General features: G+C 36.9%; 1 protein-coding gene across 1 annotated transcript in view; it reads right to left on the reverse strand.

Moving 5' to 3' along the window:
* The window catches only part of KCNH8 (potassium voltage-gated channel subfamily H member 8), a 378,517-nt gene that overhangs the window by 167,915 nt on the left and 195,750 nt on the right, over positions 1 to 14,852 (reverse strand). Inside the window, exon 5 of the mRNA XM_065398842.1 lies at positions 10,292 to 10,532. Within this exon, the coding sequence (XP_065254914.1) occupies positions 10,292 to 10,532 (241 nt within the window). The remainder of the gene's footprint in view (positions 1 to 10,291; positions 10,533 to 14,852) is intronic.

Here is a 14,852-nt window from a genome sequence, read left to right on the forward strand (position 1 = left end):
TAAACAGTCGGTTAGGAGAAGCCCCGCAAGCCTTAGTCAGTGGATTGCAGTGTAGACATACCCCCAGTGCCATGTCACATATTACTGGAATGCTGCAACTCTGATTGCAAAATTATGCTAATGCGTACTGATGATTATGTACTTAATTGCTAAAGTGCAAGAAATTAGTGATCACAGAAGTCACAATAAGGGGATAAGAAATAATGGCTTCAGCCAAAGATTTTGTATTGTTACGTGATGCTAATTTCAATTATTTCAGTTTCTGTTATCAAGAAGTGGCTAGGAAACCAACCGTGAATTGGTTAGGCAGAAAGATATATATGAGAGAAAAATCTTTATAAACAGAGACCTGTATATGATCACTGACAAAGCGAACATTGACCATATTTGGCAGAAGCACATTCACAGATCTGGTCACAGTTACAGCTGCCTACACAGTTCTGCCAAAAATAGCAACTCAGTATATGGTCTATGTTGTGCTGCACTTCCAGCCTGACCCAATCAGACTCCCGTTAACTTAAATGTGTTTTGGAGCAGGCCTTTATAACATTTAACAGACCAGCTTTGTTCTAGGTATTCCCAATTCTAAATTTCTTAAAGTTCAGAATCAAGCCCTTTGAAACTTAATATTTTCTTTACAAAATAGAATTTTGTCCTATGGACTTTATTTGTAGCTTGGATGGTGTGAGATAGAGAAGATGGCCTCTTATATCCAATTCTCTTGTTCACAGCCTTTTCTATTGTCCACTTTTCCCCCTTTGCAAACATCTTGAGAAGTCCATTTACATCATTACAGCCCATTCAGGTGACTTTTTAAAAAAATTTGAATAAATGTGCTGAACATCACTAACAAGTCACAATAGAACTGACCTGATTCCATTGATCATGGATCAAAGATGTGTGTACTCACTATGTCTATTAAAAGTATAAATATAATATAAGAGTCGTTAGCTACTCCATTTACATCATGGTCAGTCCAAAAGGCCAGCAATTTTGATACAATGGGTATTTTTATAATGAAAGGTTTTTACACTCTTGAACGGATAGAATAATAATGGCTGTAAAGAGCTGCTAGGAGCTGATTTTAATTTAATTATCATTATGACGACAGTAGAAGGTTAATTTATAATTATTTCTAGATCAACAAATAAATTACATTTACTAAAATTTATTTTAAATTGTTCCAACTTAAACATGAACATTCCAACCCTAACTCTGTTGTAGCACATATGCAGACAGATTCTAATTTTCATGCCAATGTGTCTCTCCACACAGGGTTGGATTTAGGGGCAGGCGACCGCCTTGGGGTGCTGTTTTAGTTGTTAGCAACAAAGAGTAAAATAGAATGTTTGAATAAAACATTTCAGGTATTCCATAAGTAGATTCAGTTTTCACTAACCTCCTGGAATGTTCTGGAGCTTTGTAGAATATCATGGAGCCTTCCAGGCTTTCTGAGTACTACATTTGCCTTGAACCTCCCAGAATCTTGTCAGCCATGCCCTCTTGGGTATATATGGGGTGGGGCATCACTAGTCAGTGAGATATAAGAATAAAGCGAGAGCCCAGCTGTGATATTGTGAACCTTGTTTTATTGTGTAAGTGTGAGAATGTACTTGTGTCTTAAGAGTTGAAGAGTGTAAGTAGTGACTAATAAAGGACATATTTATTGAGACGTCAGAGATATCTATTAAACCCCTATCTATGCAACAATATAAAAGAAATTCTGTTACTTTCTGTGCCATGCTTAACACATAATGTTTGATAACTTTCTAAGACTGAGGAACATAGACTTGCTCTCCCTAATACCTACATCGAATAGTTCATAAAGAAGCAATGGACCATTACTGCAGCAAAACAATTCAAAATGAATTGATTGACCTCATGGCAAGGAAGGTGCTTGATAACATATTGATGAGACTTGGCAAAGCAAAGGACTATGCCATAATAATGGACTGCACTCCTGACAGCCACAGTGAAAAGATGTCATTTACAGATTTGTTGATAACAAGGGTGGCTGTATCCAAGTAAAGAAACTTTATCTGTTTCCGGTCTGTGGACAACTCTACTGGAAAAGACTTAACAGAACAGTTTATGAATATTTTGAATGAGAATAAAATAAAGCTTCAAGACTGCTGTGGCCTGGGTCATGACAATGGAATGAACATGAAGGGAAGAAACAGTGGTGTCCAGGCAAGGATCCTTGCACTGAATCCAAGAGCTTTCTTCATGCCTTTTAGCTGCCATTCCCTCAACCTGGTTGTGTCAGATGTGGCGTCATCTTCTTTAGATACAGTATTTCTATTTGGAGTTCTGCACAGGATATACATCCAGTTTTCAGCATGAATCATCAGGTGGAAGATCACAGACTTCATGGTCAAATTTGTAACACTTGCTGGGAGAGCTGCATTGACAGTGTAAGGCCAGTGAGGTACCAAGTGACTGAGGTTTATGACACTGTGATGGAACTGTCATAGTCAAATAAAGACAAGGCCAGAATCCTACACCAAAGCACAAATCCTGACAAACCAGATCACTGACTTCAAATTTCTAGTCTCAGTTGTGGTTTGGCACGATATCTTGTTCCAAGTAAACACTGTAAGCAAGGCATTACAAACTCAGTTGATGGACATCGGTACCATTACTACTTTTGATGAGAAGCTGCCTTGATTTTGTTGTGGCTTACAGAGACAACAGATTTGAAGATGCGGTCATTGCTGCCAAAGAAATGGTGGAAAACTTCAGAGTTGAGCCTGCCTTCAAGGAAACTCTTATTCATCGGAAGAAGAGACAGTTTGGTTACGAGGGCAGAGATGAGTTGATGGGAAGCTTGGAAGAAAAATTAAAGAGGGACTTTTTTGCTCGCTCATTTACACTGCTTGAGTGCCCATCGAAGAAAGGTTTGGACAAATGAAGCACCACAAAAAGACTTGGGGATTCTTGTATGATTTTAGTAAGCTGCTGGCGGACAGGAAATACTCGAACAATTGTACTGGACCTTTACCGGACAACGACACATAGGAATGTTCGGACGTCAATGATAAAGACCTTTATATCAAATTGGACAACAACCGTCACATTTTGCAACACGGGAAGCACTCTCCACTTCATGTTCTCCAATTCATTCATGATGCAGAGCCGAAGGGCACTTTTCCTAATGTCTGGATAGCTTTGAGGATTCTGCTCACATTGCTAGTCACAGTCACGAGTGATGAGCACAGATTTTCAAAGCTCAGGCTCATTAAAACATATCTTTGATCGACGATGGCTGATGAGAGACTGATATTGCTTGCTATTTTATCACTTGAAACTGCCTTTGGATTTTCAGATGCTGTGCTTCAGTTTGCAAGGACAAAAGCAAACTTTTGAACTAAAGGATTAGAATTCACATTTTAAGGCTGTCACCTACTGTAACACTATTTAATACTGGTCCACCTAATGTTGGTGCTCAGTTCAATTTCTTGATGTTAGTACATTTCAGTTATTCTTAAAATTAAGAAAAGTTTCTATAAGCTTAGAGGAAATGATTTTCTTATTTGTTTATATATGGCATGAATAAATACAGATTTACGGATCCTAATATGCAAATGTATCATCTTATATGACAGGGATAAATCATGCATGCAAATCGTGTATTAAAGTCGTGAAATGGGCTACAGAGGCAATAAAAAATAAGGTATTCAAAAGTTTAACAAATGGGGGGAGGGGGTGCTGAAGACACTCCTCAACTAGGGCGTCATATAATCTAGGGCCGGCCCTGTATCCACACACTTATGCCTGTACGGTCAATAACAACATTTTGTTGTTGTTTTAAGAAATGAAGCCTTTTATATGGGATTAAAATCTTCAGCTGCTGTAAATCAGCACAGCTCTAGTGACGTCAAGGGAGATACACCAATTTACACCAGCTGGTTTATAACATGAAAGCTAAGCTGCCCTCTGAGATTCTTTTAAATAGCAACACACAAACAAGATGACAAACAGATGGAGAGGCAACCTGAACTATGGCATTTTCAAGTGGCTTCCATTAACGTAAAATGTGCCTGCACCCATTTATAAACACAGAAACACTCCCACACACAAACAGGCGTTTGTACATAGAAAAATCAGGTAGTTTATGCCTATCCACTCTATTTTCAGACAGATATACTTTATGAATGCAAATAGGGATTTGAGAGAGACAAGTGGCTTTGCTTGTAAGTTTTGTGGGTGTGCTAATGGAAGCTATTTGAAAAATTGTCAGCAAGTAACTCCTTGCTTTTGCCAGTTTCACTTTGTTGTTTTGACATGAAAATTATAGATAAAATACCCCAAACTTCTAACACAAAACAACTTGCCGGGTAGTTGATTTACATTACTAACTAATCCATAACTCATGGTTATTATTACAATATTCCTCCAATGGAATAAATTGTATGAGAAGTCGCATTCTATTCAGTTCATATTTTGCCATTATGAAGTGACATATGAAGGGACAAATTCTGCTATCAGATCATCACTTTATATCCCTTCTTGGGGTTTTTTTGCAGCAAGTTTAGCAACTAGAGCTTTGAAGCCTCCCTGTTTATCCACAGGAACTCTGTTGCCCTCGTAAATACACAAGTCTTCTGATCTACTCTTGTCAGTGTTTGTGTTATTTACATTGTTAGCTCTTCCAGGCAAGAACATTACTTGTAAAGCACTACAATGCACCTATGATGCTACGTGAGTAATAACTAATCATTTTCACTGGGAAAAAATATGAAGCAACATGTGTATTTTTGTTAATAATGGAGTGAGTTATTAAAATGCTACTACCATCTTGTTACGGCTGATGTAGGCCAAATTTTGTAAGTGTACATTATACTTGACCTTTGATGGAATAATGTGCATATCTGAATCATTTATGCATAACCAATAGTGAGATATATGCTTGTACTTTATTATTGTACTATAATTATTCAGATATTCATATGCAAAATGTAAGACCCAGGGAATTCATGTGGATTTATGGCAATGCTTGGAAGATTTGAGGTCCATGGCTTAGATCCATTCATCTGGTATTTAATTTGTGAAAGATACATTAATGATCCAATTATTTTCCATGTTCTATAATAACATGCAACAGAAAATATCACAAAGGAAGTGTCTTATGAAAATGTTCTAATTGATGTGCTAGGTACAGTGTGTTGTATGACTGTGATATGCTTATTTTGAACTCAAAAGATTAGGATATAATAATTAACAAATGATGTATTGCATTTTACGGCAACATGCAGGGTATGTTGGTTCCGGAGTTGTTGGGATGTGAATATTACTGATCTCTACATTTCCTTGTAGCTCATTAAAAATGAGTTACTTACAAAACATTTCAGTTTTGTTTGTGAAATGGTATTCAACATGAGAAAAGTTTGTCTACAAGGCCATCTGCCATCTTACTAGGTTTGAATAGCCTTATGTGGAGAATAATCATTATTCTACTGAAACTTCAAAGTTCTAATGGCTAATCTACCAAAAAAGTGTTACGTGCCTGAAAAGACTTCCAACTTCTTTTTAGGATAAATTCTGCTCATATTATTTTATTTAGTAATAATGATAGGACTCTACAACAGATCAATGATTTTTCAGGTAACACCACTTACAATTAAGAAGGTGATCAATGCTTTTTTAGATAAAGAAATGAAATAGATGGTTCTTTATCTGAAAGTCAGAATGAAGCAATTCGTAGAAACAAAAACATGAGACTGGAGATTTATACAAGGGTAAAAGTCACATGGCAACAATGGTGTGACTAACAAAATGGAGAGAGAAGAAATAATTTCCCCAGATAGATTAGTCAACTAGATCATCCAGAAGGAAAAGAGAACATGCCAAATAACTCAAGGTCCCTTATACTATATTTTACCCATGGTTTTCAGAAAACAAAGCAGTGGAAACATCACTGTTTTTCTCCAGACAAAAAGCAACAGAGGGTCCTGTGGCAGGAGTAAATCAACGGGGACAAGTTCCTCTATCTGATAAATGATTGGTACAAACAAGTGTGCTTTTACCTAAAAATACCTTTTTATTAGGTCTCAAGCACGCACACACACACACACACACGTACGTATGTGCTGTTGCGGTAGGTTCAGAGCATTCCAAACATTTACATTTACTCAAAGTCTGAGTTGGTTTCGAGGAATCAGCAACCAGCCTTCTGGGGCCCTCCTTCCTTCCACCTGGAGGGGAGCTTAGGTGCCAGATCCTTGCCCAAATAAAAGCTTCAATGCACGCTAACTAAACTTCTTATAGATTTTCTTCAAACAAAGCATACAACTCAAATTGCTCCTAACAGGCTAACAATTTCCTTAGCAACAGCCAATAACAATGCATTATTTTCCTTATCAGAAAAGCAGCTTCAGCAAAAAAAACTTGAACACAGACAACCAGAATCAAGATCAGTTTTCCACATTTCCACCCCCTTCTCATGAATCTGTCCTTTCACTTTATCTATCCCAGTCAGTAAAACTGCAGCTTTCAGCTGTTTTTGTCTGCCTAAGCAAAGCCAGATTTTGATCCTGGTTTTGTGGTATTCTCGCTTCCAGCTCAGGGGGTGCAAATGGGGTTAAGTGTGTAAGAAGGTTGCTGATTGTATCAAATCCAGTTCTCTCATAACATATTCTATATGTCAAACCTTCACGCATACTGGAAAAGAACAGCATAGGGATAGATTGAGATCCTTAGCATATGTATTACATAACAAATCCTATCCAATTAGCTGCCTGTACAATATCATTTGCAAGAACTTTGAAATAAATGGTAAAATAAATGTGTTTTTCTTAGTCACCAATGAAACCCTTTAAAAACTTGTGTGTGAGAGCATTTAAATTCACTAGAGTTAAGGATTTCTCTTTGGGTCCATCTATTATTATTTTAAAAGAACGTTTAAGCAGTTTTTTAGGTAGTCCTGTTAGTTAAAATAAAGCATTCTTCATAAAGATGGAGAAACAGATAAAAAATAAATATTTCTTTATAGAGTCTAACTAGATAAGAACTATATACAAAACTGGAAGGAGAATAGAAAAAGGCTTGAAATAATAGCTACATGAAAACAAATGACCAAAAGAACACTTTAGTATGTACAGGATTTAACAAATTAAAATTAGGTTGAATTGTGAAAGAAAACCATGTCCCCCTCTAGAAATAATAAAATACGTTCTTACCCCCAATCTTTGCTTTTGAGAATTTTAAAAGTTACAGCAGTTAAACCCACAGCTTGACCTACTATTCACTCTTTAGGAGAGACATTTAATCTGAACACTTCACTCCACTCACCAGGCTACTGATTCAGGAAAGCACTTAAGCATGCCCTTAATTTTAACAATGTGCTTAAATGGGATTTAGGCATGTGCTCAAGTACTTTGCTAGGAATGCCTTCCTGAATTGCAGCTCAGATAAACCTGGCAGTTGTCTTCCACTCAAGGCAAAGGATTCACCCCAGCACTTTAACAGACATTTCTTTTCTCAAAGGAAAGCAACAGTCCACATCCTATTAATTTTCTTGGTAACTGGTATGCAGCAGGCACAGTATTCTATTGTTCTTGCTCATTAAACTTCACATTCTTCTAGAAAGTGCAAGAGGTATTTTTCCTTCTTGTTGTGAGTGCTTTACCCTCATCAATGATACTGCTAAAAATGAGAGCATATCTTACCTAAAAATAAAACAAAGTTTATCAAAATTACACATGTGAATAAAAATTATCAAAAATTCTGAGATATCCAAGAGAGATTTAAAACAGATACAAGATTCTTCGGTATCTGCAAGTACAGTGATGCAGTAGTTCATGTACAACAAACTGATTACAATCAGTTCTCTCACTTTGCTAATCTTGAGGAATTTTCTCAACACTTTTTCAACGTCTCCCTAAGATTGCACAAATTATCCATCAAAAGTATCCTTGTCAAGGCCAACAAAGCCCTCAGTCTTGTGCTTTACCTTCAGTACATGACTAATCCCATTGATTTCAGTGTGCTTACTCATGTTCCGAAAGTTAAGTCCATGCTTAAGGGTTTTGCTAGACTGTGGCACAAGTGAACATTAAGCCTACTATTTTCCACTCCCACATAAATATGAAAGAACCAGTTCTTACACACAATAAATAGAAACCCTAAAAGATCTGAACAACCTGTCTCCAGAACAATAGATCAAAAAATTAGAAAATCCAGCCTCTTTGTTAAAAAAAAAAAAACAACGGGAGTGGAAGGGAGAAAGGGAGGGAGAGGGAGGAGGAGAGCGAAGGGGATAAATAAAACAATTACCAAAGAAAAATGTGTGAAAAAAAGAGTAAATAGTATTTGGGTACATTTTCAATGTGATGCTTGTGATTCTCATTACTGTTAATTGAAATTGGATAGATAAATCCCTCTTAGTGCACCAAAAATTTTACCCATATGTGTTTATTCATGATTTTACTTTCTTTACTCACTATATCACAAAGCCAAGAGCTGGCACAAAAAATAGCAGGCAAAGATCAGAGAAGTCAGGAAAAATAAAAAGAACATTTGCTACATGCATCATGGATACATCATTGTTGATGATTTATTGATATCAAAGTTGTGTATTTTTACCCAGGAATTGAAAGAAAAAGGTAGTGCTGGGCCTTAAATCTTCTGTCTTGCTACATATAAATAATACTACACATAAATCAGATAGATGCAGTGTATGTTTTCTCATACTCAGATTCCAATTACGCCATCATAACATCAACCAGTTATCTGCATTCTGTATGGTAAGGGAACCTGTGATCATCCAGTTATTTTAACCTTAAATCTATATTATTTTTACACTCTGTCTCTCTCTCCCTAAGATGGATCTAATGGAATTGATTTGTTTTTGCACTTTTTATAATGTAATCTGTAGTCACTTCATAACTGATTAGTGAAAACCTCACACATTTTACAAAGGACAAAAATTCTCCTGTCTGATTTGCATCGCAGAACGTAGATCTCTATTGCATATTCTGCAATGGTTGAGGATAATGTGAGCAATTAACAGGGAATAAATAAAGAATAATAGTCAGTGAAGATCCACCATGAGTATCAGGGAGAAGAAGTTTGCCTTAAATCTGCATTTGAACTCTACTTCCAAAGGTGAAGAGACAAATATTTCAGAATCTTCCACTAAGCATCGTCCCTGCTAGCTATTCTTATATTGAAGTTAAACTTCTATCAGCAAAGGGGAAGAAACATTTTTCAAGATGATCTTAAGAAAAAACTCCACCCTCCCAGTTTTCTTCTTTAAAAATAGCCTACATTTGGTATTTGGTGTATAAGAAGTTTGGGTTTTGTTCTTATTTCTCATACATGAGCTAACCACTCATTCCAAATCACCTTTTTGGGGGGTGGGAGGGGGGTGGCAGGAAAATGTATGGTATTTCCCATTTTATTTTGTACTTTAGATATTTTCTTTAAAGATTCTTCTACTCTGCTGATAGTTTTATTCCCTCCTCCACATCCTTTCCTTTCTACCATTTTGCATTCCCATGTCTCTGTGGGTTAAATAAAATCCTATTCAACTTTCCATGTTTCTCTAAAAAAGGCCTTACAGCTATGTATTGGCACCAGAATTGCACTATACTTTTTATGTAATGTAGCTACATATTTTTTAATCAATAGATATAGAACTGTATTGGAACTACAAAAAGTTCTAAGACCCTTCCTGTTATACTCAAAGGCCTATGTGAACGTGTATGATCAGCTTTTCTGTGTTCATAAAGAAAAGGAATGAATCTCTAAAAAGAAATTCCATGCACCTCAAAAGAGCCATCAGGAATAATCCTATTTCCCAATATATTATATTTTTACCTCAATGTTTTGGAGATATAATTAGTGGATGGTTCATAAAACAAAAATCAGTTTAAGAATCTGAAAGGGGACAAGCAAAAAAGCAAAATTTACACTTCAAATACAAACATTCAGGTGGATTACAGAACATAACCAACAGTACTAATGTGGCCTGTGTTGTAATGAAACATGGAGATCATTTCCAATATGAAAAACATATTGCACCACTTTTTTAAAGCAGATCTCTCACTGAAACTATAATAACAAGCCTAACTAGAAACCACATTTTGGTAAGTGGCATGATAAATATATAAGGATAAAGAAACCACCAAATATCTGTAAGGAAAAAATCTGTTAGGACGTGCTGCTGAGAAATTGAATATTTTAAAAAGTGATATAATTATCTGATCATAACTCCATCTTTTTACATTAAATTTAGATTTTCTATAAAAAATGAAAAACAAAATTCAGAAAGCAGAAAAATATATCTTACCTATGATAAAAAGAATTTCCACTGCAATGTCACTGACAGTTGTGCTTCGAGTTGTAGATAGCTCATCATTGCCAATAAAGCAAACATTGTAAGGTACAGTCACAGCAACATAAAACGTTGCCAGTAAAATAAGCCAGTCCCAGCCAGCTTTAAAAGTGCTAAAATGCAACAGTATGAATTTGGACTTTTTTGCATCTGAAACTTTGTATTCCGGAAATGCTGGTTTATCTACAAAAACATTCTGAAAGAGAAAGAATGGGAGAAATTAGGAAAAAATATCTGACCTCAGATTATATTTCAATGAATTTGATCTTTCATGTTATAAAAAGAGCCAAGAAATATTTGTGACACTTACAGCTGGACAAATACTGCAAAACGTTTTTTGGTAGATAATCATTCAAATTTACAAACAGATTCACTTTGAATGTATTTGTAAACCCTTTTGTGTTCACTCTATGAATATGCCTAAAAAACAAAATCATTTGCTAGAATATTTTCCCAATCAGTGAAAGTTAAGCAAATATTGCAGAATATCAAAGGAAAGTGGATTTTCCATTCATAAGCTATAGCAAACATCACTGAAATTTGACCTTGAGAGTTACATTCATTCAGTTGGGGAACAGATATACATCACATGACCTACACAGCCAATCAAAACTACTTCAGCTTAATATACCAATTTTCACAATGAACCACCTGTGAACAAACTACAGACACAGAATTATTTGAAGAATTTATCTGGTAAACAATTTTCAAAAACAAATTTGGGGAAAATCTGTTTGCAGATCATTCATAAAAAGAAAAAGAAGCAAAATTTACTCAAATTGTTATGAATTAATCATACTACCTTCTTGTAAGAGAAAGAAAGTTTGTTTCAATTTACATGAGACAGACATGCAGACACACACATATTGTATTTAACTTTAGCATGATATGAAGTAGTTTAAACTGATAAAAGATTTAGGCCTGACATTAAAGTAGTGCCAAGATTTTTTTCTTGCATTATACAGTTAATGGATTTCACACCAACTTTATAATTGGTCTGATCCAGGAAACTTAGACTTCTGTGAGTGGTCTCATTTCTTATATAAGGATTTCCAAGATCATTACACAAGTTTTAAGTGAACTGCACTACAAAGGCAATAATTTGCTAATGAATAATTTTTTATTTCAGTTCTTTTGCTGGAGAATATTTTCCTGGGGGGCTAGCAGAACTAATGCACATTCTGTATTTGCATCAAAGAAATTTGGAGTACTGGATATTATTATTACAACTTACAGTTCAAAAATTAAAAGCATCAATTCTAACTGCAGTAAGCAGCATTTTACCTGATAGAATCTGTACATTAATGACTCAGGAAACATCCTGTTCCTCAAGTACATTGATTTTGAATTTAGGGTTGGGTCTGTGCTTTTGATTGATGTGAATCATTGAAAGCTTCTGGTGGAAGATATGCCTTAGCCCACAGATAAGCAGTCTGTAAAAGAGCTGAACCAAACTGACTAATGCTAGCCCTACCATATATGAAACTGAACTAAGCTATGCATGGTCCCTTCCAATAAACTCCCATGGGGGCACAGTTGGACCCTAAGGGCAAAGAATCTTCATTAAGTTAATTTAGCAAAGCACAGAGCTCACCTTTCCAGAAAAAAGCACCTTGCTTTTCAGAATTGGACAGACTCTGATTTTAGTTACATCAATCTACTGACATTACTCTGGATTTACACCAGTGTATTCGAGATCAGATTTTGTCCCCAAATTTTCCTCCTTCTACCCATCCCCAGGGTGAAAGTAGCATTCCTTTTAAACATACAATGAAGTTGGAACAGACATTATGAAAACCCACTACAAAACCCAGTTTGTTTTTAAACTAGAAAAGAAAAGAAAAAAACATGAAAAAATAGGATTGCTCAAGTACCACATTCATCTGACACTTAAAGCTACCATTGTTTAAGCTTGTCCCTGGTCATATACAGCATGCATAGTTTAGGGACTTGTTATCCAAGTCTCTTATAATCAGCAATAATTACTCAAATAGCCATACGCTTTCAGTATAGTATCTATGGGCATGTCTACCCTGCATCTGGGAGGTGTGTTTCCCAGTTAAGACAGACAGAAGTGCATTAGCTCTGCTGGAGCTAGCATGTTAAAAATAGCAGTGTAGCCAGGAGTAGCACTGAAAATATCCTTGGCTAGCTGCTTTAGTACAAACCTTTATGAAGCCTGGGTATGTACTCAGGCAGCTGGCCCAAGCCGCTGCCCGTGCTACCTCAGGCAACACTGATATTTTTAGCACACTAGCTTAAGCAGAGCTAGTGTGCATAGGTCAACCTGAGCTGGGAATCACACCTCCCAGCTGTAGCAGACATACTCTACAAGGCAAAGAGCTCTATTTTAATGAAGCACATTCCCCAAACAAGGCAGAAATACATCTTGCGAAAATGATCATATTCTTTATTTCCCCCCTCTATATTAACAGGAAATGTTTTTACAAAATTCTTCTTTCCCTAATGGACATGTTGATGTGGCTAGGTGGTGCTGATGACTGTGAATGTTAATCCCCATCAATCCACAAGATGTAGGAATTAATAAAGAATAGGGTTGGCCAGGAACTGACTCTTTCCTTTTCTGCTGGGTAAATTCCATTAAATACCACAGAGTTCCTTTTAAAGGACTCTCCTTTTCTGCAGGACAGGTAGACTTTAAGGCTCCCATACTGACTCTTCCTATGAGCTTATCCCAGGGTTCCCTCTACGCTTTTACCTCTTAAGCAGTCTATTTCATTTTATCTTAAGATAAACTATTTGCCTTTTGATGCCTGCTATATGAACGTTAACATTATTTATAATTACTTTAGGACCAGATCTTGCCTCACACATATATTTAACATGACCCAATAGACATTAGAGAATACATATGGTGCACTGGGTAGTCTTGTTTCCCAGAGGAACAACTTGTTTGAATCCTTATCATTTGCAGGGGTCCCTGCAAATACAAAGTTCAGATTCAAATACATTTCCCAATTCCCTCATTTTCAGTCTCTTCATCTTTCAATTTAAAAAAAAAAAAGAAGTCTCCTCCTGCTGAACAGCAGCATCTAGTTCATGAACCTTTTCATAATATTATTCACTAAGAGAAGGACTTGCCGAGTGTCATTCTGATCCTGGCTAGTGCTGCTATCACCAGGCCTGCAGTACAGATAATGAAAAGCGTCACAAAATACAGTGTAGAAATTGGCGTGCATTCAGCAAGCCAAGGTTGCTTCTGATTCTGAAGTTATTCAATATGAACATAACAGATGGATAACAATTGTGCGACTGCAGGTAAAAATCAAACTAGCTTTGTCTGACACAACCTTTATCATTGCAAGTTTCTCTGAGAACGCTGATATTCCTGTCTTTTCCATCCTCAGCCTCTTCATTCTTCAAGATGAAGGGCTGAATTTCCACGGTTGCACTAATCCGAGCTTTTGCCTTGTTCTTGTTTTCAACAGCTTCATCCTGTTTTCCTATGTTCCACTAAGTCCAGACTGCTGTCAGTTAATTTTTAATCAGACAGTTTAAAATCTTTGTATTAGTTCTAGTTCTCCTTTGAGAAGTATCTTCTCTTCCAGCTCCTTTTGTTTTATGTTTACTGATGCTAACTTAGAATTCACCATTTCTCCATGACCTTTCTCCCACTTCTCTTCTGCAGTGGCAAACACTAGCTCTCTCTCTTTGCTACAATTACTCAAATTACTTCTGAGATCTTGCTAGGTTAGCTTTGTACTCTGCAATAGTAATCCATTTTTGCAGCTGCTGAACCTGTGGGGTTTTTTTTCCACTCACCAAATATAATTTAAGTCCAGAAGGGACCTTCAGATCATCCAGTCTGACCTTGGGTATATCACAGGCCACCAACACCGCCCAGCCACCCACACGCCACACCCACCAATCTGAATTAGACAAAATGTATTACTGCCTGCAGGAGACTAAACTATTATGTGTCACAGGCAGAAAAGAGGAGGGACTGAAGTGCACTGATGCCCAAAGGCCCTAGTGTTAGGAAATTGATTGAGATATACCCATAAGAACTGCACCCACCATTGCAGAGGAAGGCAAACAAACCAACCAACTAAAAAAACAAGGTCACTGCCAGTCTGACCTAGGAGGAAATTACCTTCTTGAGCACGTGAGCAAGAACCAGCCAATTAAGCACCTGAGAAAGAGAATGCTTGGCCTCACCTCAGAGTACTGCCCCCCTCCCCCATGCCCAATGTCCTATCTCCAACAGCAGTCATTCTTGATGCTTCAGAGGAAGGATCACAGCAAGGGTGCTGGAACCTTTGTAGGAGTGGGGGCAGCAAGGCCAAAGTTCCCCCTCCCTCTCCACAGTTGGCTGCTCCACCGGTGAGCCAGCTTCCCTTTCTTCTGGCACCACAGAAGCCTGTGGTGGGTGAAAGGTGCAATTGCAGTGCCTCCCCAAAAAGATCTGCAGGATATATAAATTCTGTGCTTATGTTTCTTTTGTTAAAGAGAGAGAGAGAGAGAGAGAGAGAGAGTGTGTGTGTGTGTAGTGGGG

Source organism: Emys orbicularis, chromosome 2 (assembly GCF_028017835.1).
Source record: "Emys orbicularis isolate rEmyOrb1 chromosome 2, rEmyOrb1.hap1, whole genome shotgun sequence".
Lineage (NCBI taxonomy): Eukaryota > Metazoa > Chordata > Testudines > Emydidae > Emys > Emys orbicularis.